The sequence below is a fragment of the Helicoverpa armigera genome, chromosome 17 (genome assembly GCF_030705265.1).
Source record: "Helicoverpa armigera isolate CAAS_96S chromosome 17, ASM3070526v1, whole genome shotgun sequence".
Lineage (NCBI taxonomy): Eukaryota > Metazoa > Arthropoda > Insecta > Lepidoptera > Noctuidae > Helicoverpa > Helicoverpa armigera.
The window spans coordinates 7,649,975-7,675,915 of record NC_087136.1 but is presented as its reverse complement, the minus strand read 5'-3'; the positions used below and the strand labels follow the sequence as shown (position 1 = coordinate 7,675,915).

At 35.5% G+C, this 25,941-nt stretch overlaps 1 protein-coding gene across 1 annotated transcript; it reads left to right on the top strand.

Annotated features, from left to right (window-relative positions):
• The first annotated feature begins 1,141 nt into the window (after nt 1–1,141).
• On the top strand, nt 1,142–24,340 carry LOC110384290 (zinc finger protein basonuclin-2). Its single transcript, XM_021345519.3, has 2 exons — nt 1,142–1,543; nt 20,380–24,340. Exons 1-2 carry the CDS (start codon nt 1,535–1,537, stop codon nt 23,554–23,556), a joined length of 3,186 nt encoding a protein of 1,061 aa, XP_021201194.3. The 5' UTR covers nt 1,142–1,534; the 3' UTR covers nt 23,557–24,340.
• Nucleotides 24,341–25,941: the final 1,601 nt, after the last annotated feature.

Genomic DNA, 25,941 nt, shown 5'->3' with positions numbered 1-25,941 from the left:
CATTCGGTAACCATTCAAACTGCCAACTTACCTAGTACAAACAAAATAATTGATTTAAACAAAACCTCTTTTCATAGGTACCACAAAAGAACAGAACACTAATCTTATAATCACAATCAGTAAAGTTACCGGCAGTTAATCCTCTACCCAATTTCACGCTATTCCACTGTGGGTGGCCAGTGACATTCGCAGTGGAAAAAATAAACTACAATACGTTATTTAAGTCGTTACCCAACCGATGATAATGCAACCCCTGTGGGCTACAATGTGACAAACCGAGAATGTCACAATTCCATTGTCAGAATGCCATTCTGACCATTGTATAGTGGCGCTACTGCTTTGTACCGAAATTGGATGAGCTTTGAAAAGTCACTTTTTGCACCCAATGTCCAAGTGTCATCGCACAAGTGGCTTTGGAAAGATTCTAGTAATGAGATTGCATTTTTTGCTGCCGGCGCCTTTTGCCTGTTCGCTGATAAATCGATGTTCAGAAACTCGTGTTTTTATGACGTATGATAAAATGCATGTAAGGAGAAAACGAGACCACTATTAAATAAAAAATCTGTATGTGACTGACGTCTTTAGTATCCGTCTTAAAACAGAACCACAAACGCGTCATCAGATCATAATGTTAATTCTGCTAAGCAATTTATATTAAGACCAGCCCATGTTTATTTTCATAAGCAAAGTTTCAGTGAACAAAACAGTTCCCCTGAAACAAACAGTTAACCGCAGGACACAATTCAGAGTCGGTAGCACAAGTGCGTACTGAAAAGGCCACATATGCGCTAAAACGTCACATTACAAATCCGCAGTACGCCTCTGTTTGTGCTCATCCGGCTTTAAGTCCCTAAAAAGCGCTCGTGGTGACACCTCCCCGTCTTCCTCCCACCCCACGGCCTACATGCTCCCATCCCGCTCGCACTGCCGCGACTCCGCTCCGAAAGCGACAAAACGCGACACACACTTTGCCCGCCAGACGACCCAAGCGACAGAGCACGCGCGCGCGATACTCGTCTCTACACAACTTAGTTTTAAAGCTAGCGCTCCGGATTGCGCGACACATTAGAGGACATTTACACACCATGGATGAAACGCCCTAAGCGCCAGCCTGCTCTAATCATCTTCAATTCTACGCGCAAGAAAATAGACACCATTTTCCCGTGTCATAGCTATAGGTGCTGTAAAGACACAGTTTTCAAATGTCACGCAGTGTAGTCGTCTCTTTTCTCCGGAGTCCTGTCGCATCTGCCCGGCTCCTTTGGCATCCTTCAGCATGCATGTGTCCCCCCGCATATCTTTCATCCCGCTCTACGGCGCCTGAAGCCCAGTGTCCGGTCTCACCGACTGTTAGGCGGTCGTGTTAACGTCGCTCTTTGTATATGTTCCTCACGATATAATCACGAATATATTTGTGTGTTGTACGTACCTAGTACATGTATAGCGTGAAGGATTACATGTGAAATGTACTGTGAAGTGACGCTCAGTGTCGTTTGATGTTTGTTTGTGTGGAAGACAGTCATCAGAAGCATTCATGATTCAGGTTAGTTTGCCAAATTTATGTTCTCACACGACTTTTATGGGTGTCCAGAAATATTTTAGCACTAACAAAAACACTAATAATGGTACGACTCGAGTGTTTTTAAAAAGCTTTCGGTAATGTCAACGCCCAAGTTAATTTTAAAGCTCTTGTATTTCTAAAAACTTTTAGCGATTTGGGAGCATCTCATCTTCAAATTTCTCGGAGCATCAACGCCTAAAGATTTTGACGTCAAGCACTTCATTTCGAGTGCTATAAAAAGCCCGTGCTTATGGATTTTGTTTGAAATAAAGCAAACATACCGCCAACGGACGGTAAATAAATAATCATCGTATCAGAGATTGTGAAACATCAATCAGCTGCTATTATTTATTACTGAAAGCCCACGCGTGGGCGTCCAAAGTGGGCAATGGATAATTTAATTATAGATACGAATGTATTCATTAAGTATTGCGAAGCTGGCTGTTATTAATTTTGGAAGAACAATAGGAGCTAGAAAGAAATTTTAAAGACTCGTTAAGAATTGATTTTGAAAAACTAAAAAGTCTTTCGCAGTTACATTAATTATTTATTTTAATGATACCTTATTACTTATTAATATGGAGCAGTATTTCTTCTTCTTTTTGCCAATTTTGTGAACCAGCAAGATTGAGACTGTTTATGAGAAAAATGATTTTTTGTTCTTACGCGTGTTTGTCAACGGAAACACATGTGACAGTTAATGGTATCTTATGAGATTCTTATTTAAATTAAATATTGAAGAAGCTGAAACTTCTCAGTATTATTATTTAACGCAGTTAAAGCTCGTCTTTAAAAAAGTATTCGGCATTTTACAATTGTTTGGAAGTTGTCAGAGATAGACTGATATTACACTTTTTTCTATACCTATTTTGGGGACACAGATAGTCTAGCTAGAGCCTTATTTTATCGGACTATGGGACGTATTTTCCTCGGGACGCGAATAGCTACAATAATTAGCGAAATATACCTATTTAATCCTAATAGTAGTTGAACATTTATAATTATGCATACAAATTAAAATAATATTTTTAGGTCAGTATCTACAATATATTCTTGAATTATATTATTATTTATTACTTTGAATAAATAAAACATTATAACACACGTTAATGTGTACGTAGCAATTAATTTACGAAGAGTACCTATCTAAGTGTTGTTTTGCAAATTACATAGGTACAGTTCTTGTAATACACCAGTATGAATTTATTATAACAAATAAGTATAAATATAGAACTGCATTATGAGTTTATGCATATTAACATACCTAAGTACTCGTATGATAATGTATTCATCGTTCAAGGGTAGCATTGCGTTAAGTATTTTTTTACTGTGTCATGTTATTTGTGTCATTTGTAAAATTCTTAGATAGTAGGTAGGTACTTAGTTGTTTGTTACTGAAGCAATCTTTCTCTAAAAACTACAGACTATTTTAAAGATACCTCTCAAATAAGAACATTTTTCGCAAAAGTCTATAATAACACCTGCTTATTTAGTAGAACATGATTATTTCAGTAGTTTTTAACCCAATTTTATACATTTGCCGAAGAACGCTATTGGTTCTTTAGCCAGGTGCGCCAAGTAGTTCTTAACGGTGACACCGAGAGAAGCATAATAATATTAAAACAAGTTAAGCTTGAAATCTTAAAAGCGTCATTTTATATCACTTATGCCATTAATAAACAAAAAACAAAAACAGACCACATTTAAATAATACACGCAACGATGATATACCTACCCGACTGATGATAGGTATAAAAACTCTTGTAATGCGTGCAAAATATTACATGTTACTAAACGCTTCATGCAAGTTAACAGTCGAGTATAGCTTTGCATGATGCACCTTGCAATTCTATTTAGATTCTTCTATGTTGGTTTGATATAAAACTTTATGTTTATAATGTACTGTCATAAGTATAAGTATCTAGATCATGTTAAAGATTGTTTTGTTTTTATAATTATTTCTCTTCTGTACCAATAGAATCTTAACGTTTAAGGATGAATATCTATGGTTAGGTACCAAGATATTTAAGTAGGTACCTTAAACCAAGAAGGAGAAGCTATAGTTTTAAGATTGTTTTAGTTAGACCATAGGATCTTTCGCTCATTCTTTTTACTCATCAAAATACGATGACGTTGACATATTAAAGTGACGTTAACGTTGACAACGTATATATCGACATTATGCCTAAAACAAGTATCATATTATTATATCAAAATGTTGTCCACAGTTTTTCTGTTTAGCACCAATGTCCGCCGGACAATTTTGTAGGTACATCCATGGTACGAGTTAAGCTTCTAAACATTTAATAAGTCACCTATAATTGTCCCTTTGGGCTATTCCGTCAAAAAGTTTTAAATAAAAAAGCTTAAGAACTTTAAAAAAATGTTATATGAATATTTGATAGTTTATGTTAATAACATATTATTAAATCTGAACGTTTAAAATTATAAGTTATTATTTTCCTCACCACTTGCTTTTGCCGCGAGCGTCACCCACGCTTGTTTAAAAAAACTTGATTCAGTAACATTGTACACTTGTCACTCTTCTACCATGCGTTTTTTTTTCGAAATAATCGTCAGAGTAGGTGGATTTTCGTACTACAGTTTGGGATGAGCAAAACCACAAATAGATGGAATATTAAATTCAATAAAAGATCTTCTAAAAGCATCTATCATTACCACTAGCAGTTGTTCCTTTTTAGTGTTCTCGTCAAGACCAGAGACATCATCTTTTAGGCTTCTTGAGGCAATCTTTTGCATTACATTCTTATCTTTGAGCTTGCAGTTATAGGCACCAAAAGTTTGCGGTGCACAAACATATTCATCCAAAAAGCATTCAATTTTCAATCAACATCAATACTCTAAGAAACTAATAAAATTATATCCAATAATGGATATTTTAAAGCTTACATTACAAGTATTAGGGGTATGTCCAAGAGGTTTCACCTCTGCAGCACACCCGGTGCTGTCAGGATGCGCGTGAGTCGCGAGCGTGACGCCATTAGTTCGTACTGCAGCCGAGTAAGCGCTGGAGGCGACCGAGTGGACGGGAGACAAGTGCTTGTAATAAGCTTTTTATTTATAAGAATTTTTGTTTTTAACTTTACATAGGTGCACTGGGTAATATAATATTGGTATCGAAATGACAAAAAGAAAATTTTAAAAAAATTGCACGCATTTTGTTAGACAACGCTGAATAAGAACGTAATGCAAAAGTAACGTAGAAAACTAGCCAAGTGATATTTGCGATTATCAAAGTACCTAATTAGAAAATATACTATTTAATAGGACTAGGCGTAAGATTTTGCGACCTCATCAAGACCCGAAATGACTCCCAAAGATATCCAAATAACACACGAAACTAACATGCCGTTTCATAAATCCAAGGAACTTCATATAAAAAGGTATAATAAATTACAAAGGTACACAATATCCCAGTGCCAAGACTTCTAAGCCCAGTACAGATGGCGGATGCGCCCGCGCCGCGAGCGTGATACCATTAGTTCGCAGTGCCGCCGAGCGCCGCGGGCAGCCGAGTCTTGCCGAGCACACCCGAAGCTGTCGCGACCGACGCTAAGTATTATGAAATTGTGTGGGGATAGCTGAAGAATGGCTGGAATAAACGTTAGGGCGAATAAGATGTTTTGTTCAAGTATCTTGGACGATAAGATCGGAAAGGATGGTGCAAATGTTTGCGAGATAGGTCTTTTTTCGCAGAAGATCTTTAACTTTGGGAAAAGCAAAAAATTTACACCCAATACTACTTATTCGTAGTCGCGTCGGTGCTTATTACCTATATCCTCCAAATCTAACTTTGAACAGCCACAAAGAAGCATCGATCTGCTTAGCTTAGGTTATAGAGCACAAGGGCATGCACAGATATATTTCCTCGCTCTTAAAGTACGATGGGATGGTAATCTGACACGACCAGGGATCAGGTACAGGTCAGCTTAGCGACAGCGGACTCTTCGAGGCTTCAATATGTCCACTTGTCCTGTTTCAGTAATGAAATTAATTAGTCGAGAACAGTTAGTACAATATCATAAGCAGTATAACTTACGAAATAGTTCTTGGGGTCAATGGTAGACGCTTATTTTGGGGGTCATAATTAAGTGGTTCTATCTCCTTTAATCCACTGTATCTAGGGGCGAGAGGGCCCCAAGAAGGGCTATTTTGATTGCCCTAGTGCTGCCATCCATCCGGGTTTCCCCGGATTTGTCCTCGTTTGGAGCCCGTCCGGGGGCCGTCCGGGCGGGGTTTCAAGCAGTGTCCGGTTAAAACCCGGACACTTTTAATGTTAGGAATTTACGTATATGGGAATAGTAAATGGATCAAAAATTAGGTCTTGTTTTGGTTTAATTTTTTTTCGGCTTCGACCGGGAAAATATGCAGTTTACGCCAAATGTCCGGGTTTTTTGAATTTTTGTCCGGGTTATGCGAAATTCGAGATGGCAGCCCTACATTGCCCTAATGTTTCTAAAATCCCAAAATTAATTGTGCCATACTTTTTTCAATTTTTCTAATAAGTACCTACACTATTCTTCTTTTTTACACAATATAATTCTTGAAGCTCTGTGATTTTATACGTTCCTTGACAGTATTACTAACAGTGTTAATCCATACAAAGATTGACTTCCCGCGAAATCCATATAATTTGTTACGAAGTAAGAGATTGATTTTTCTTCGAGCGATACCAAACCTGTAGTAATGTAGTATAATATAATATTCCCGGCCGTTGTCGACCATTACCGCAAGGTGGATTATTGAAATAAATCGCGGGTGATCAACAAAATGCATAGTTTGCGCGGCTTGCCATTATACTGATTGAGTTTCCCGGAGAACGTCCCATGGTTTGTTAGGAGAGTGGATTAAGGATGGGCTGGGTAAAGACGGGTTTTATCTAAATAAGGAAATATAAAAATTTGCGTGAATTTGGAGTTGTAATTTTGTGTTAAAGCGGTTGGAATTGCATAGTGTGTTTTGGTCTGACCAAAGGTAGGTAATTGCCTCAAAAAAGTTCTATATTTCCATGTCTATATCTACTTATTTAAGTCTACAGATTACTGATAAATTTACGAAAGGATCAAATGACAATAAATATAAAGTAGAAAACCTTTTAAAAGTTTTTAGATCCAACAATAATGCATCTAAATCTGCCATTGCCTATTAAAATTCTTAATGCATTAATAATCAAATTTAACAAAATGCGTAATCAATCAAAAATACCAGCACACACAATACAGGCTTTCAAAATTATCAAGCCTTTAGTACATTCTAATATTAATTTTCAAAACGCCATACCTGAGAGTGGCAAGGCAATGTCTCTTGTCATGTCGAACATAGATAATGTTGCTATGAATGCAACCTGTCAAACATATAAACTGACAGCGTGGATTTGAAGCCAGAGGTAGGTAAATAATGTGAATATTATTTACTATAGAATTCGCTGAATTTGAGGAAGAAATATTGACAGTTTTGTGGGACTTTGAATAGGTAGTGAAGCTGTGTGCTTTGGTTATAGAATATAAAATAGCTGTACCTATAGGTGACAGAAAACAAGCCAATCCGTAAGTGATTCGTTATAATAAATAGGCAATAAGGCTGTTTAGTTTATACGGTCGTAGTGTAATAATAATTATCCCAAACGGATTATTCACCAAGTTACTGCTAAATGAACATAGTAACGCCATCTATTAACAATAAATGGGACTGAATGTTTACAACTTTACAAGCTGCGCTGAGGACACCGAAATATTTTCTTCTTTCACGAATGGGGACGAAATAGAGGGTAAATAGAACCTTCTCCTTGTGACTAAAGTAAATTAAAATCCTGGTAGTCTGGCATCTACGTGGTACATTCGTACCATGTTCAGTAGTTTGGTACAATTAACAATAACACTTTTAATCTGCCAATTCGTCAAAATGTACTCAAAACTTTCACACTATTGACTAGAAAATATCCATTACAAGGTCAAACGGAAAATCGATGAAGGTCAAGGTCAATGGTTCAAGGACGTCTGTAACAGAAACTATGAACTAATAAATACTAGGAATCGTGAGAAGATGTGATTATAAGCTTAGTTTGTGTTACAATTTGATTTTATTGATTTTAGTTTCATTCACTTGAAAATGTCTCGATGCTTGTTGTTTTAAAGTCCCATAGCAAGCCATTAGGATTATAGACTTGAGACTATTTTTGGTTCAAAATTGATAGATCAATAAATAATTACACTTCAAAAATTACACATCTGCATTTTCACGGCCTCCTGAAAATTTACCGTTTTTCAGTTTTGCAGTATACCTATAGGTACCTCTCCAAATCAAAGTACAGTCATGATAAACACTTTTAAAATGACCTTGAATATAATTGTTACAAAAAAGGCGCCCTTTATAAGGAAGCGCCTTTTATTAATAATTTTTGATTGCTATTATTATAGCTTGTAAAATCTGTTTCTTCTTAATTAATAGAACTAGTCAAATTGTGTTACAAATTGATTAATTACTCGTTTGTGCGAATATAACGAGCAGTTACAGCTATTTTGTACTGTGTGGGAGTTCACAATATTTTGGACATGTAGTAAACTATATTCATAAAGATATAGATATGTGTGCTTATTAAAATTGATTTAGGTAAATTAAATCGTTAAATTAAAAATGTTTACCAAATACCTAAGCGTTTATTGTGGGCAACATTTGAAAATAAATCATATACATGAAATAATTAAAAAGCTGGGATTCCTTCAAGTCGATTGTGCTAATGGACTATGTTACTTACTGTACCTATACTAGGTTTTCTCCTTCACGTTTTAGTTTCGCTAAAAAGTTCTGATTCCGTGAGTACCTAATTTAATTTATATTTTCATGTACCTACCATAGCCCTTTAAACCACCACAACCATATAGGTCCTCAGATACATCACTTTCGCAACAACATAAATCTTAATATAAACTACATAATAGCAACACGGACCCTAACGAACTTAAGTTCTAACAATAGAGGTGCGCCCACGCAGCCGGCTAATCGATACGATCATCGATTTGAATCCCGATTAGATTCTATTCGAGTTTGGTAACACTTCGTTTTTCTTTGGCTACCTTTTGTTTTGTATTGTGGCAACTGAACTTTTTTGACCTATATTTTAATCATTAATGAATTAATTTTTTAAAGATAAAAATATTGGTGTAAAACTGCCCGATTTAAGACATGTAGATACTAGTTTTCAGATAGGTATTGACACCTATTTTGATTTCTTAAAAGTCATGAATTCTATTTTTTAGGCTTGAGTATTAAAATAACAAAAAATAAATAAAAAATTGTCTTTTGGTGCGAATACAAAGTAATTAATATTTTTTTTAACAATAATATTGCCAGCATAATGGTCAGAAAAAAGTCGTGGTGGCCTAGTGGGCAAAGAACCAACCTCTCGAGTATGAGGGCGCGGGTTCGATTCCAGGTCAGGCAAGTACCAATGCAACTTTTCAAAGTTTGTATGTACTTTCTAAGTATATTAGACACCAAAGACTGTGTTTCGGATGGCACGTTAAACTGTAGGTCCCGGCTGTCATTGAACATCCTTGGCAGTCGTTACGGGTAGTCAGAAGCCAGTAAGTCTGACACCAGTCTAACCAAGGGGTATCGGGTTGCCGGGGTAACTGGGTTGAGGAGGTCAGATAGGCAGTCGCTTCTTGTAAAGCACTGGTACTCAGCTGAATCCGGTTAGACTGGAAGCCGACCCCAACATAGTTTGGGAAAAAGGCTCGGAGGACGACGAATATTGCCAGCATAATAAAAAATGAAGAATCGTGGAAAAAAACTGTCCAACTTTCGCTAAAAGGCGTGACTTTTTCAAAAGTCTACAATTAATATAAATTAAATAATTTCTACAAAAGGCCTTAACACATCCATTTATAAAATTGATCGAAAATTCACACCTTTTAGGCAATTATTTTATTAATTTATGAGGTCACGATGAAAACTTATCTTTTAATAGTGCTTATAATTGCGGATTTCGTCTTTATAGCGTGTAAAATATGTAAATCTTTGTGAACGATTCGGTTGACTTGTTTTTTTAAGCGTGGGTATTGTTTTATTATGATTTTTGTCAACAGAAATTAGGTGAGCTATGGGATTGTTGTTTTTGAGGAATTTTACAATACAGGCCTATCATTTTAGGTAGCATAAAAATCTGTCATATTAATATGAATGATCACAATTTCAGAAAACATAAACAAAATATGTAGGTACGTACGTTAGAGAGGAAAATCAGTGGTCAGTCTTGGGCGAATAATATAATTCACTCACACTTAAAACTGGTTAATTAAAAATTATTAACCATTTGTGAAGAAAACTAATCGTCACATAGGAAGTCACAGACCTATATTAAAACATAAAAACCATATTTTAGAAGACACATTTGACCGTAAAAGGATCCTACATACAAACAAAACAATTTACCGCACACAATTTCGCAACATTAGGTAAACAATTAATTGTCTAACGTACAAGTACTCAGCAAACACTATAATTAGGAACTTCAAACATAAATAACAAAGTGGGTGAGCAGTGTTGCAGCTGCAATGACGAAGTGCAAAGGTAACTCCTATTTAGGGTTGCCTGTATCAATAAAACATACAAAAATTGCCGATAGATGGCAGCACAGAACTAAACCTACCATAAAAAAAGAAAAAAAAATGAGTTATTAAAAAAGTACAATAAACATTCTTTGAAATGGACTTAATTTATATATTTTTAAAGTACTTATTGTTTAAAACAGAATATCACGTAGGTCTGATATAGAAAAGCTTTAATATTTATGTATGGATATTTGTTACTCTTTCACCCAAAAAATACTGAACGAAACATTCATGAATCTTTACTTAGAGTAATATACTAACCTAGTCGCTAATTTTCATCTTGAAATGCATGTAAAACCGCTAGGAAGAGCTTATACCCAAGTAGCTTTTATAATATTTGGCAACCCTATTCCCATCATACAAGCCGATCATATCAATATGACGAATATACTGTTGTGAGTTACACCTAGTAATTAAATATCATTTTGGTGGTAGCTTGTTTGGTAGTTTCGAAATCTGTAGTAATTACCTGAGCCTCTGTTAGAATTACTAGAAACTAAGTTTTAGAAATAACGAATTGGAATATAAGTGTCGATACAATACTTACCTACTATTTTAAGCTTAGTTCATGGAGTACAATCTGTAACAGAAATATTTTTATGTATTAGCAACTGTTGGAAGTTGTGCGCACTAAAATATATTTCATGTCATTAATAAGCTGAATTACAAGAAATCAATTTTATATTAAGTTAAAAATTGTGATGTCTCCTCGTATTCTGGATGTAGGTACCTATTACAAAAACCTACACAAAACTATCTAACTGTAAGATCATACTTACAATAATTATAATTTAGTAAAAATTCTCATTATCATCGTCATAATAAACACCTTGGTTAACAGTCCAATTCATTACGTTTTCAAAAAGGTATCTATGATGCAATAAAAACAAATACCAGGATTTCACTCCCACTTGCACATATGAACGGTAAAAATCCTCATGATAATCCAAGAAGGCGTCAGCATAACCATAAAACGTACATAAACAAGAAATTCTTAAGTACTTTTAATTACAATTAAAGTTAATTAATCTAAATATCTGTTAGTAATCGAATTTCTATTCACTTTACTTCGTCAATAATTATTATTCTTGTTAGATGCCTATAAAGGATTAGCAATTACGAATTTCATTTTAACTTTAAGACTTAAGTTCAAGTTGGAGTTAATCAGGTTCAGTTTCTATTAAATATTCTGAATCTTAAGTTTTATCTAGAATATTTATTCTACACGAGAGATAGTTTATTTATAATTCATCAATACTTAGAAGAATAATTCGATGAAGCTTTTGATAAAAGCGATATTTTCAAAAAAACTGAGATTCGAGAGGGTAGGTAAAAAAATCATAACAAATTAGTTGTCACTAAAATAAAAACATTTTTGACATTTAACCGAAATTAGCATCAAAATGTTTTTTTCCACCAGTTAAGAAGCCGCATCATTTTTTACAAAGAAAAAAATAAAGCCTTCAAATTCAAATAAACGATTGAACCCATCCATCTTGCCTACTCAACTTTAAAACCAATTAACAAGGTACAGTCAAGTAAAAAAGTCTCTGTCAAAATACAATAAATCAATCGTATAATCAATCAGGGGAATGACAAACCAACGCCCACAAATACACTGGGACGAATAAATGCCAAGAAACATTATAGAATTATTATTGCAACGCGAAATTATAATTGCATTTCAAAATTATTAGGTGCAAAATTATATTATTGGTGTTGTGGGCCGCAGGCGTCTGTATCTGATGCGTACCTTGCTTGACATGGTAAGTGATGAGTGAAGTGATAGAAACCTGCTTTCGTCGAGCGTTTTGAATTATGGCTACGACTGTACCTTTGTATCAGATTCGGAATTATGTAGGTTTATATTTGTATAGTCTACGTAGTTTCAGTGTTTGGTAGGTTTTTCGCTGAAAATTATGAGGGGTAGAAAGGGTTTTGAAAGCTTCCTTGTACTTTTAAAACAGAGAAGAATAGAAGGAATACAATTTAAATATGTTGTCATTTTTGTCTTATTTAAATACTTTGCTTACTTATTTACAAATATAATGTGCTTATACTTAACTTAAATGATTAGTGTTATTTTCGTTGCCAGGTTACTTTTTTGGTCAGAAAACGTTTGATTTTCAAAACTAACCTACTTCAGTTATCGAGGGTTAACTACAGACCCATAATACTTGTGTACGTAAGATTTACAGTACGCCATAATTTTCAGGCAAATGTATGTCAACAAGACGTCTATTGGCACCGTCAAAGGCATATGTGGCTAATAAATCAACTTCTTAGGATTACTGTATTGCCCAACCAATTTTATAGACCTATATAAATAGCCTCAGGTCTTCAACCAAAGCTATTATTTGCTCTTCTATGTAGAACCCAATTATTAGTTTATTGAAATTCTAGGTTTGAGGCTGCTAATTTATTGGCTTGTGATGTGTGAATAATTAATCTATTATGTTAAGCAGAAGTTATTATAAAATTATTAGCAGCTTAGCTAGTTTTATAATTCTGTGTCTCTAGTTGAATACTTTAAAAATTACGCGCACACTACAACCTTTTAGTCGGTGGATAGTTTGATTGGACTTATAAATAAGTATGAGGATGAATTGTGATAAAAGGTAGTACGCACATTACAAAGATCAGGTATTTATCCAGTATCAGACTAGCTGAAAACTTTGATTACACGATTTTCTTTAAAAAATATAATTTTGCCAACCATCGGCTGCCAACTATCGGCTGACTGGTTGCAGTGTGCGGGTTACTCTAAGAGTTCATGGAACCATGACAACCTATAGGTATCTACCTATACATTCAATATTTACTTTAAGACAACAAAGAAAGAATAGGTAGGAAATACCTAACAGTGACGAAAGTTCCCGAAACTCCATCAATACGTAAAAAAAGACAAAACACGGCTTATCAGTAAGTAGAATATATCTATTGTATGTAGGGCGCGATGCCTTCCGTCATTGTTTTTTTTATTATCTATGTACCTTCCGCCATTGTTTTTTTATTATTTTTTATTATCTATATGTCTCACATACGGTCAACTTCAAAGGAGGTCTTTTTTTCTAAAAAATCTATTGTTTATTATTTAAAAAGTGTGCACATTTTTGGCTATTTGGTATATTTGCAAAATATACCTTTTGCGGAGTATGTTTGCTAATGGGTGTATTGTCCTAAAATATGTTTTGGGTTAAGATTTTCTTAGAAATTGTAACAAACGTGTTGGGAGGCACTGTATGTATGCTGCTGTGGCACCTACCAAGTCTATCTATGTAAGGAGTGGTAATATAATATTTTAAAATATGTTCTATGATTTTAGCCAACCGAATTTTTAATGGATGGGGTATCTTACGAGTTTGTTTAGATCTCTCTTTTTGAAACTATATAACTACAATATTTTGCCGCTTGAAAAATTTTACAATGAATACGAATGTTTTTTTTTCATAACTCATTTCTAAATAGGTGTAGATATGGCAAGGGCCAATTTTAAGATAAAGTGAACTTTATAAAGTAATTTATTACTAAATTAATTGAATAAACTTTCCTTTCCTGTAAAATAATAATTAAGTGCCAATTAGCATGTGATTTATCGTAATAATAAATTCAAAATCATGCATTCTTGGCATAGATTTTCTCTTTCGGTAATGTTTTAACACTTTTGATTTCCCATCATTAAATTATTACGTTGATTTCTATTCTATTTAAACATACAAAGGAAGATATTATTATAAAATTGAAAGTATTATCTACTGAGATGCTAAACTAATATTTTAAAGTAGATTAAAATTTCGATCCGTATTTTATAATGTTCTTGTGCTAGACTAATCCAATTTTTTTTTATTTAATACAACTATCTTTTTACGAAAAAAAAGTGCTAAGTAAGTAAATGACTTAAAAACGCACACCTGACTTAAACCACCCTTGTACAATCACACGACAGCCCATTCAAAACCATAAACTTATACCACCCATTCATTTGTTTTCTATAGAAAAAAGTACCAAGAACTAATGAGTACTGAGCTTTGTCATAAAACCTCTTTTGTTTCTACCCAGGTAGTTTAGGGTTAGGTGGTGGTTTAACCCCCACCCTGCGTCCTTAAGGTGTTAATATTGTGTCACGGGATTATCAGGATTAGTCTTGGCTTAGACATCAAATCGTGCCGAAGTTAGTTCAGCGACATGTCCACCTTATGCTAGCGACATATCCACGTTAGAACTTGTGTCGTATCCACGTTAGTCCCAGTGTTTTCTTTTAAGTTTTTTGGTTATGTGTTAAGATTTTTGGAACAATGTTTAGTGAATTTGAAGAGTGCTTTTGTGCAACCAGTGGGTGTAGTGAAAATCATTTGTCGAAACTCACTCAGTTTGTGAAACGGTGGTGGGAGGATGATTATTATAAGGTAAAGTTTGCTCGTATCTGTTATCCCCTTTATTATTTTCAATGAAAAAAAACATATGATCTTTACTTCTTGCTTTAAAAGTGTAAGTTCAGATTCAGTAATTTACCTATTATAAAAATCTTGTAGCTACAGTGCACCAAAGTCTTATCAAAGCCGTGCTATGTCGCCTATAAGCTTCTTTGTCTTCTCTTCCGTTTTTCTCTAATATCTAAATCTTCTTGCTACACGCAATCGTCAAGAGCAAAAACTTTCATTGTTTTTTTATGTCGGTCAAATACTTACAACCAAACACGTAAATCCCTAAATCAACATAAACAACCATGTCACACCATTTAATCCATTTTTCCTTACTCGTGTCAAATTCCTTAAGACGCACCAAATCCGATCGATACTTGACCCGTGGCTTATCCAATTATTATTTAATACCCATAACGATGCAAGGCGCCTTAAGCCGAGATTAAGATAAACCGGGCTTGTCCACACTATTATTACGTGTATTAAGTCCATGCGAGACGCCACAATAATTTTATATAGAATCTAAATTGTATCAAAATGGTTAACCTGATAGCATATGAGGACAGATTATAGTGTCCCTGTGTATTTTGTGTTCGTAAGAATAAGGTTTAATGCGTGTCGTGATGTCGGTTGATGGAAAAATGTAGGTAATATGCTGTTTAATGTTGCTTTTTTTGCGGCTTGCTTGCAGTTTTTAATAAAAATGTAGTATAGGGCTATAACATTTTAAATTAATTTGCTAGGCATCACTTTTTTCTCTGCTGTCCTAAAGTGTTCGTCACGTAAAATCTTCAATACTTTTTCATCGCCATCATTATTGTTAATACTCGGTAACCAAGTATCTACCTAAAATACCTACTTCATGTGAAATATGATCCTAAGTGGCAAAGTCACCTACACAAAATACGGCTGAAAATTGACAACTTATACAATATTCAACAGTACTGTTGTACTGTTACAGCCTTTTTATCATCCCACTGCTAGGCACAGGCCTCCTCTCACACGGAGAAGGATATCTCAACAGTGGCTTAAGAAAATAAAGAAAAAACTAAAATCTTCCAAATTCAAACCTCATTTCAAACTTAGGCTCACCTTTCACTACAACACTGATTCATAGAACACTGCAACATAATGATAATTAAATTAATAGACATACAAGAACAGACCACCCACACACGGATCATACCATTGTTGAATGCACGACAAATATTGATACAATCGCTGTGTTTGATGTCGACATAGACGGGAATACATTTTATTGTGATTACAATGCTTTAGTTTTGTATTTGCGTTTTATATGGACAGGTGTTTACTTGGCTAGTGGCAACACCCTAAAATTTTTGATGAGAGCTTTTTTCGGGATACCTTACTTCTTTTAAACCTTAATTCTTTTATTTATCTTGCCTAAGGCGGATAGGTAATTATTTTGTTGATTCTAGAGTTTCTAAAGGCTCAAACCCAATGGTTAAAATGTATCTAAAAATTTGTAACCTTTAGTTTTTCACAAAGAAAATTGATACATTACAAAACATGGACACTTTATAGAAAATATCCCCTTCAAAGAATTCTCTTACAATTACGAGTACCTCCATGATCCATTAAATAAAAGCCTATAAAAATTGCAAAATACTGGCTTAATACATTTTACCTTTATGTATCAAAAAATGGAACCCAAACAGATGTTTCGTGCATAAGTGTGTAAGTACATAATATTGGACAATGGCCGTAAAGTTGGAGCCAATAATTGGCGTGTTGGGCCAACTACTGAGAAATTGCTAGGCAAGAGACTTCACCTACTTGCGTACCTATGTGTGCATAATTATTAGTTAGTAAGGTAAATTCGAAGTATGAAGGTACTGCTGGGCACAGAGGCGGTTCGTTTTCTATAATTTTTACTATGCAAGCTGTAGAGTCCGGCTTGTAAAAATATTTAGTTTCTGTTAAACGTGGAAAGTAATACAATTTATAATATTTGAATTTTAGAACGTTAATATTGTTTTTAATTTGGTAAATAAGGAGCGATGACTAAGTAGTATCTCAAAACAGTATTAGGTATAGGCCTACGCGTTTCACAAGCTAGTTTTACTTGACTTTGGATGTAATTGGATTAACTATTGCTAAAGCTCTAGTCTAGACGATGATTAGAAATAATATGCAGCATAAGCATAAGACAGTTCATAACTCAACATTTACGGAAGTATATGGTTCAAATTTAAATTAGCCGTATAGAACTGAATATTTCCCACAAGAAAACAGCGGGGCGGTGCAACTCAGGTGCGTGCTTAAGCGGTCATTAAGCAAAATGGCAATGCGTTTTGCGCTTCACTGTACACAAACCTGTTTACTTACTTCATGTATCATGCCCTGAACAATATGGCATGTCACGACAGAGCCACAAAATACTTAGGTACAGAAGTCAATCTCATGTATGTACTTCACTTTTCATGCCTAAACTCGGCGGTCGCGCTAGGGTCGTCAAATTTTTATGCGCATAAAACTAACGTGGTAGTGGTACTCGTATCTAATTATTTGATTTATTGTTGAGAATAAAACAGGAAAAATGAAATATAAACCAATAATAATAAAAAATTTAATGTGGCATACATGAGGTTAATAAACACTTTCAACGGAAATTCGTTTGAACGAGATACCGAACTTTTTCAGAAACCGCAATTTATAATTTTGTTATTCATACATATACTTATAGGTACTTACTTATTACTCTTTACTTGCGAAAAAAATATTTTTGTATGTAATGGGTTGGTACAGTCCCTGATCTAAGCTTGCTTCTACCTACAGAAACCTTGATTTGCGAGTTTTATTTCGTCTACCTTACAACATACTCTCGCCATGAATTATCAACTCCTACTACTTAGTAATAATCTTTGAGGGTAGGTTGGGTGGTTCGCCTGGGCCGACACTAGCAAAACTTATTACGGCATTGGGCCAGAGGCCGCCAGGGCGCTTACCTACCCACCTAACTGTACCTACCTACTGCGTTTATTAAAAGAACCATCGAAATATGAGAAAATAAGTAGGTCCATACTATAGGTAATACGGCAGGCTAAAAAACGACAGTTCACTGTTTATTGTTGTATTAAAACAACCGTCCACTGAACAATTACATATAATACGACTTTTTTTGTTACTCCATTATTACTTTTTCTTTTGTTATTAAAATTAAAAATATTACAGTCAAATTACAGTTAGGTAGGTATCAAAACGCGTGCACATTTATCTACCTTGTGTGTGACGCGCGTATCTCAAGAAAACGGCAGCCCCGCTCGCACTGTTTTGAGTTGTTTTGAGACAGCGCGTCTGTGAACACGCACACATAGACACCTATGTCTGCGTGACTCGAACGCGCTTTATATGTAGATTGACTTCTGTACCTATGTATTTTGTGACAGAGCGCCAACGAAAAACGATCGCGAACGTACACATTAAAAAAAATAAAACATCACCCCGACCAACTGAAATAAGACCATATATCAAGGTAATAAGATACACTTTGTTATGTTACATTCAAAAAAAATCCCATGAAATATGTCCGCTTGTCCGTTGCTCTGCCGGTAGGCGTGGGTCAGATATGTGTGCAAATTTATGTTTTTCACTCACAGCGTCGGAAAATAGTCCGTTTTAAGAAGTAATAAGAGTAATTTCGGGTGTACGCTTAAGATTGCAGGTCAACCACCTCGGGTTAACATCGCGACTTTGAATGATTTTTTGCGTCTTGCAACCTTTTTGTGGACTGTTGACAATTACTCGTTCCGTTCCCACAGTTGTGACCGCCTTATAAGAAAACACTTAAAGCAAACGCAAAAAATCACCGTCTAGACTTCCATTTTGTTTTTGTTTTTTTCGATTCTGTCGGAGGAGTGGCTTGCTTTGTAAAAACTAAATTAAGTTATTTTCTCATTTTACGATTTACTTTGGCTTTGCTACATAAAAGGTCAGATCTTAGAATAGATTTAACTTAGCAGAATTTCTACGCATTCGTAGCGGTCGTAGCAGAAAAATGACGTAAAGCGAAAAAAATAATTAAAGAATATCGTGCGCATGAGTTTTACGCTGTGATTCTTTAATGATACGCCTTGGGCTAATGATAATGATAAATAATAATGATGAGGTTAACGGCAGGCTTCGTGGTCACTCGCCGTAACGAGACGCTGAAATTAATTTCAACAACATTGTATGCAATACTTTTGACATTGAAATCTTCGTCATTATACCCGTAATCTCAATTCATCAACTGCAATCCTTTATGACTTACCTAATACAAAAATAATAGTTCAAACATTCCAAATCGTCTAAACATCTGTCGTTTATTATATCATCACACAAAACGACTCTAATTTTCTTAAACTCTTTAAAGACCTCGATTACAATAACGATATCAAAAAACTTCTGACAAACACGACACAAACGCAATCCCACTTTTACGAAACGACTTAGAAAGCCCGAAACGACTTCAAAATTCCATATAATTAGTGGTCCGCATAACTTTAAAGTCTCAGACGTATATTTTTCTAAAAGACACTTTATTAAAACAACGTTTATCCGTTTTGGGGCAATAGAAAAAGGAATAATTGTAATTGGTGTGCTTTTACGAAATTGCCCCCGACGCGCCGGGTACAAACGACAATATAATTCCGGGGAAACGGATAATGATATGGCAACCCCATCGGTTACACGCCGTAATCGAGTGACAAACTGTTTTAAAAAGCGACAATCAAGTTCATTATAAGTGAATGCTGGGTGTTGCCAGCGATTATGGTTTTAAACGAATTTTTAAATGAGATGTGGTTTTTTATAGATATTTAAGTGACGTTTTTGATGTGGTTTTTATTTATAAATTGTTTGTAGTCCTTTATGTTTTTAAAGCATTTAAATTGGTTACTAAGTAGATTAAATGTGCCTGTTATTGATAAACATTAACGTTATTGGAATAAATTGTTTAGCATAATACAACTCATTTGTCAATGTTTTAGCACTTCAAGATTAGTTACAAGATAGTAATAAATCACGTTATTTTAGATTCAATTGTTCGAAGCGTTTTGCTACGGAACAATTTCGTATATTTCTCACGACATCACAATAATAATTACGTACAAGTTTTTATAGGAACCTGTTCAAAGGTTCAATGGAGTGGTTGAATTAACTCGAAAACTTAACTTTGACATCGCGAGGCGGCCCGAATGCTTACCAAATGAATAGTAATTTAGTTTTCGGATTAAATCGTTTCAAACACGCGACACAGAACCACTTTTCTATTCTCAAGTCGGCTCGAAACCGTCATTTTACACAATTTTACCCAATTGCTCCAACTTCTGAGAATTAATTTGATATTAGCCTTTGAAAACGCAAGGTGTGGTTTTGTGTCGGCCTGATAGTTATTTTGAAGAGGGATTTGAACAACCAGTGTTTAAGGCTTGCTCTAGACTCGATAATCTTTTAGAATTAGCCGCGCTCATTCATAATTTTATTAAATGGACTGTTTTGTAAGTCGACTCATGATATGTTATTTCGTTTATAGACGGTAAACGCTTTCAAAACTTCGGATACCTACCGGAATTGTTATAACTGATGATTTGCGATTTTGCATATTCAATTATAGAAGGAAAACTAATCATGAGGTCGCAAAAAAATGTTAAGTTGAAATACCAAACGATGATTAACTTCATAACCGACCGCCATCGTTTACATTAAACGATACAGTTCCATGTGATTCACAAAAATAACAGTATTTATTTTCTTGTTTCAGGAATCGCAATCAAGTAACGCCGAAAGATGGAGTGGTCGGGGACCGGAGCACAACATGGCACTCCAACAGATCCTCAAGCTCCAAGAAGCGAGAGCCCTCCACAAGACCTCTCTTCTTCCCATCTACAAGAAGAATGGTCTTCCGTCACCACCGGGAGCTAATTACGAGAAGCATGACAAAAGGCCAGAGTACCTCGACACCAGGGCCTTCGAACAATCAAAGCTGGAAGCTGAGTTCAGAAGGCTAATGGAACATTCAGGCAGAGATGTCCGCAACGATGAATCTCTAAAATACTTCCAACATATGATGGAAGCGAAACAACATTACGATTATCTTAAAAGTATCCAAGATAGGGAAACCAGAAGCAGCCCCAAAGAAGCCACTACAGAAGTAAAGAAAGAAGCAATGTCGCCCAGTCATAATAGGTCGACCCCAGTACCTCAGTCGCCCTCTCATAGAGTGTCGTCAGCCGAAGCGTCTCCCAATCACAGCATTCGCCTATCTACCTCATCCAGTCCTCTCTCAACCACTAGTCCAATTAACTCATCACCCTTAAGTCACTTGCAGAATATGCAACCCTTCGATTTTCGAAAACAAAAACCACATGAGAACAATGACAAAGAAGAGAGCAGAAAACCCTACGATTTAGGCTCAGCTGAAAAGGCTACAATGGACCTAATGAGAAGTCAATTCTTTAATTTCCCATTACCCACAAATTTGCCAATTCCACCAATGACAATGCCCTCAACATTTAATCACCAAGCAGCGATGGTAGCTGCGTTAAGTCAAAACCCAATGGGTTTAGCTTCACTTCAAGCTCTATTACCTCAAATGTCAGCGAAACCTACAGAACCATCAGAAAATAAAATACATAGCAATGGTAAAGGAAGATCAGATGAACTCAAACCAGAAGATGACAATGTTCTTAATTTAAGCAAAGACTCGTACGCAGAAGTCGCACAAAATTCTAGAAACATGATGCTAGGAAAATGCATTAGCCCACCGAAAAGACAATGGGGTGCGGCCCAAATGCCGCTAAATCTTGGAACGCACTTTATTAATCCAGCGACGGGTAAGAAGCGAGTTCAGTGCAATGTGTGCCTAAAAACATTTTGTGACAAAGGAGCATTGAAAATACATTTTTCTGCAGTCCACCTTCGTGAAATGCATAAATGTACCGTTGAAGGCTGCAGCATGATGTTCAGTTCGAGAAGATCTAGAAACCGTCACAGTGCAAACCCTAACCCCAAATTACATTCACCGCATCTTCGAAGGAAAATATCGCCTCACGACGGAAGAACAGCGCAAGTTCACCCTGTACTTATTTCACCTCACAGGGCAGGGTTGAACATTCCTCCAGTGATCAATCCTATGCACCCATTTGGTTCATATCCTCTTTTGAACCCACCACATAATATGGGCCAGTTCCCGTCAAATATACCTCTAGACTACAAAAACAGCATGAACATGAACTTCTCGCCATCCTTTGATCACACGCAGCCAATGCGTCGTGAGTCGGATTCTGTAGAGAACAAAGACCAAGATGGCCAAGGCGAGTCTGATGAAGATGACGGTATTGTAGTTGTTGCTGGTGATGACGACGATGAAGACGGTGAACACATTGACACCAGTGACTATTATTCTACATTGAATAAGTCCATAGGTTCCATAGATGACTCAGAAACAGATTATGATCAAAGAAGTGTGAGTGATAACAATGAAGTAACAGACAATAGAAAAGACGAGACCGCTAGTCCTGAAGTAATGAAAAGAAAACGCAAAAACCTTAATCCTACTCGATTACATAATCACTACATTTCTGAAAATGGTACGTCAAATCAGAAACGTGACCATCCGGATACTGAGGAAAATGAAAGTGCTGTAGATTTAAAACGAGTAAAAACTGAGGAAAGTGAACCAAACGGTGAGAGCATCAATGTTTCTCATGAAGAAGATACTAAAAATAGCGAAGCCAAACCAGAAACACCAACTATCAAAGACGAACCTACCGATATGAGCTACAACATCCAAGACCTGAGGGTGAAGGAAGAACCAATCGATAAACAAGAAGTTTACAAGCCTGCTGACAATCGACCCAGCGAAGAACAATTTTCGTCAGAGAACGCACTGAAACGCCTTGAAAGTCTTTCTAAAGGCGATTTTCCAACAGTTCCTAAGAAACACGATACTCATTCATTAGGCCCATACAATTTGTCAATGAATGATTCGATAGACTATTCCGATAGATCACCCTCTTCTTCAGTGTCCAGTTTCGACTATAACGCCGAAGACAGTCAAGGTCAAATCTTTGGCCACTTTGACAATGGATTTTTCGTAAGCACTACTGATGTTCCTATGGATCATGAGAATCCCCGTAAATGTACAGTGTGCGGAAAGATTTTCCAAAACATCTACGTACTAAAGACGCATTACCAAAATGCGCATTTAAAGCTTATGTACAAATGTAACGTTGAAGGTTGTAGAGCGGCATTTACATCGAAACGAAGCAAAGACCGTCACAGTGCGAACATGAGTTTGCATCGAAAAATTGAAGAATACAGAATATCTGAAGAGTCTTCTCGCTTCTTAGACAAAATACGAGAGCAGATGGAACTAATTTCAAGGTACAATGAGGAAGAGCGTGCAGTTCCTTACGTTGAATCTCACATCTACTACCGAGCGAAAGAATCTGATAAATTGAAGAACCATTTGAGTCAACAGCTGCCTTTTCCAACTCCGTATCCCCATCTGCAACTACCAGAATCTTATCTTAGTAACAGGGACATGTTTGCACAGCATTCGTTCCTCTTTACACCATTTGGTATGCTCCCAAACTTCCCTCCGATCCCATTAGGGTTCCTACCTCCAAGTCTAAACGCTTTCGGCTGTCAACCAAATTATTCCCCACCGCATTCGAGAAAACTTAACTATTGTGTTGAAGACGAGGCACCACGACCGAATAAAGATGGGAGCTATCCATGTCGGGGTTGCAAAGACAACTTTAAAGATCTGACAAGTTTGAAGCATCATTGTGAAAGCGTGCATGTACAGTCGTTGCACCGGTGTTCGGTCAGCGGTTGCAATGCTGCATTCTTCTCTAGAACTAAGAGGAATATGCATTACGAGTCTCATATGTCTCGCAGACAGAATGGTAGAATCCACGCGAACCCCTCGTGACCTGAATAGAATTGACTGTATAGTAGAATCTCCAGTGCATTTGTGATTTAATTTAGTTTCACCAAATAGTGTTGTAAAGTTAGTACCAGTACCTTTTTATTCTCAGTAGGATACGGTGTGGTATGTACAAAAGCGGCTCAGTCGTTTGTTTCGAAACTTTTTGCAATGTAAATATTGACGTAGTTCGCTTAGATTTTTCCATGTGTTATAGCATAGATAGTATTTAATTGTAATTCAACATTCCAATATTAATAAATCGTGCAATAAAAATGTAAATAAATAATAGTGTAATGTACAAAGTTTTGGCTGATGTATTTAGTAACGAATGTATGATTAAGTACTTACAATTTTAAATGATGTATAGTTGTGAAAGTATAGAACGTTTCCGTCTAAATTATGTTTTGGTCTTTTGGCACAAATGAAATTATCGCAACGAGTTATGTATCATGTTAATTTACGTAAAGAATCGGCTTCGTCTTTTGTTTTTATTTATCTTTTATTATAATAAATACTTTTTCTTTTATACCTCGTTGCAATAAATCCCGTAACTATTGTAAAATAGTCGTTTGATCATATCTCCTAATATTTTGGTGCTAAAATATGACAAATTATAATTTCAATGTTATTACTGTACATTTTCTTGGTGTTTCTCAATCAAGTCTACGTGTAATGTGAAATATTAGAATACCTTAAATTGTATAAGTACCAAAAAGTATTAAAAACACTATAATATTAAGATTGTACTATGTAAATAAAACATATATACTTCCTTTTTGCCAAACGATAATAAGTATGTAATAAAAAGTTTGGAAAATTTAAACAGTTTTTCCTTTCTCATTCTACCTTATTTAATTTTGGAATTACATAGATATATAGAATAACAGAATACACACACACATAACATAAAGTTATCTAGAACACGAAATATTTAAGTAACAACCCACAGAATACAGGCCAAGTTTTTAACTCTCAGAATTCGAAAACGTCGTCTGACGGAAGTTAATCTAAGTAGGAATTTCAAATAGGTAACGATCCATGAAACACTTGACTTTTACGGGAGCAGTTCCCGGCCACAGAGAAAACAACTTTTTCAATGTTACTGGCACATAACTAATAATCCAAATCGTCATTCTCCCAAACAGACATGATGGCAATGAGTAACTATAGAATAATAACAATCACTAAGTGTCCTAATGCACTATGCGCAAACTTAAGTAGGTACCTTCTATTGTAATTTAATCCTAATCATAATTTTTGTCCTACCAAGTACCTAACCGAATAAAAAACACTTCATCCATTGAATTACAAAACCAAACAAATATATGAACTAATATCTAAAAATCGATTTCAATTTTATGTTAATAGCAAGCAACAAAAAAGACGCCATATTGGCAAACTATGGTAGGTACAGATAAAAAATATAGGCAAAGAACATCTCGCAAACAGCCCGGAGCTAAAAAAGTTAAAATTCCAGAAGCCGAACAACACTAATTTGCGTGATTTATGAATTTCAAATAAGGAATACAGATTTTATGCGTTTTTGAACACAAGTTGGAAGAGAGGGTTATTTTAAATGAAGGGGAATGGTTCTAAGGAATTTGGTTAATTTTATTGGGATTTTTGTTTAGAAGTCTGTCGTGAGAAGTTTTAGTCTTTTTTAATAGCACAATCGTGATCATACTACGAAACGAAGATACAAAAAGCTTTCGCTGTAGGTCATTGATAAACTTTTGAAAATTAAATATTTTACTCATAAACATCTAAGTACACCTTTTTTTATCTTTTGCGCGGTTTCGACCAGTAGGAACTACTGCCAGTAACTAACCCTACGTTACTCTGGAAGAGTGTAGCTTTCCAACTGTGAAATATTTTTTCAAGTCTATTCTGTTGTTTCAGAGCCAAACAATGGTTCCTCTTTATTATAATATGAAGAATAGATTTGACAGTATCTTTAAGTGTACCTAAACTACATTATATACCTAGTTGTGCAAGCGTAGATACCTACATTAATTCCTAATAAACCTGTACACAACACAACTATACACAGGGATAACACAAAACACGAGGAAGTTCGGTCAACCTATTAGTGCAAGTTGTACTTGAACTGTATTCTCGACTAGCAAAGTTTTTAATGAATCGGTATGACCCGCTAGTGTTCAGTGGATCACAATTACTTGCCTAACTTTGATGGAGTTTGTGTTCTTGTTTGAAGGAGTAAGTATGTGTGACGTAGATTTACCTAGTAGGTGTTTGTATGGTATGTAGTACCTAAGTAATGGTGGTTCTACGTATGTGTTTATGGAAAAAGCCTCTGAGCGAGGGTTTGTCAGTAGATAAGTATCTTGTTGTATAACCCATTTATATTAAATAATAAAGATTTAAGTA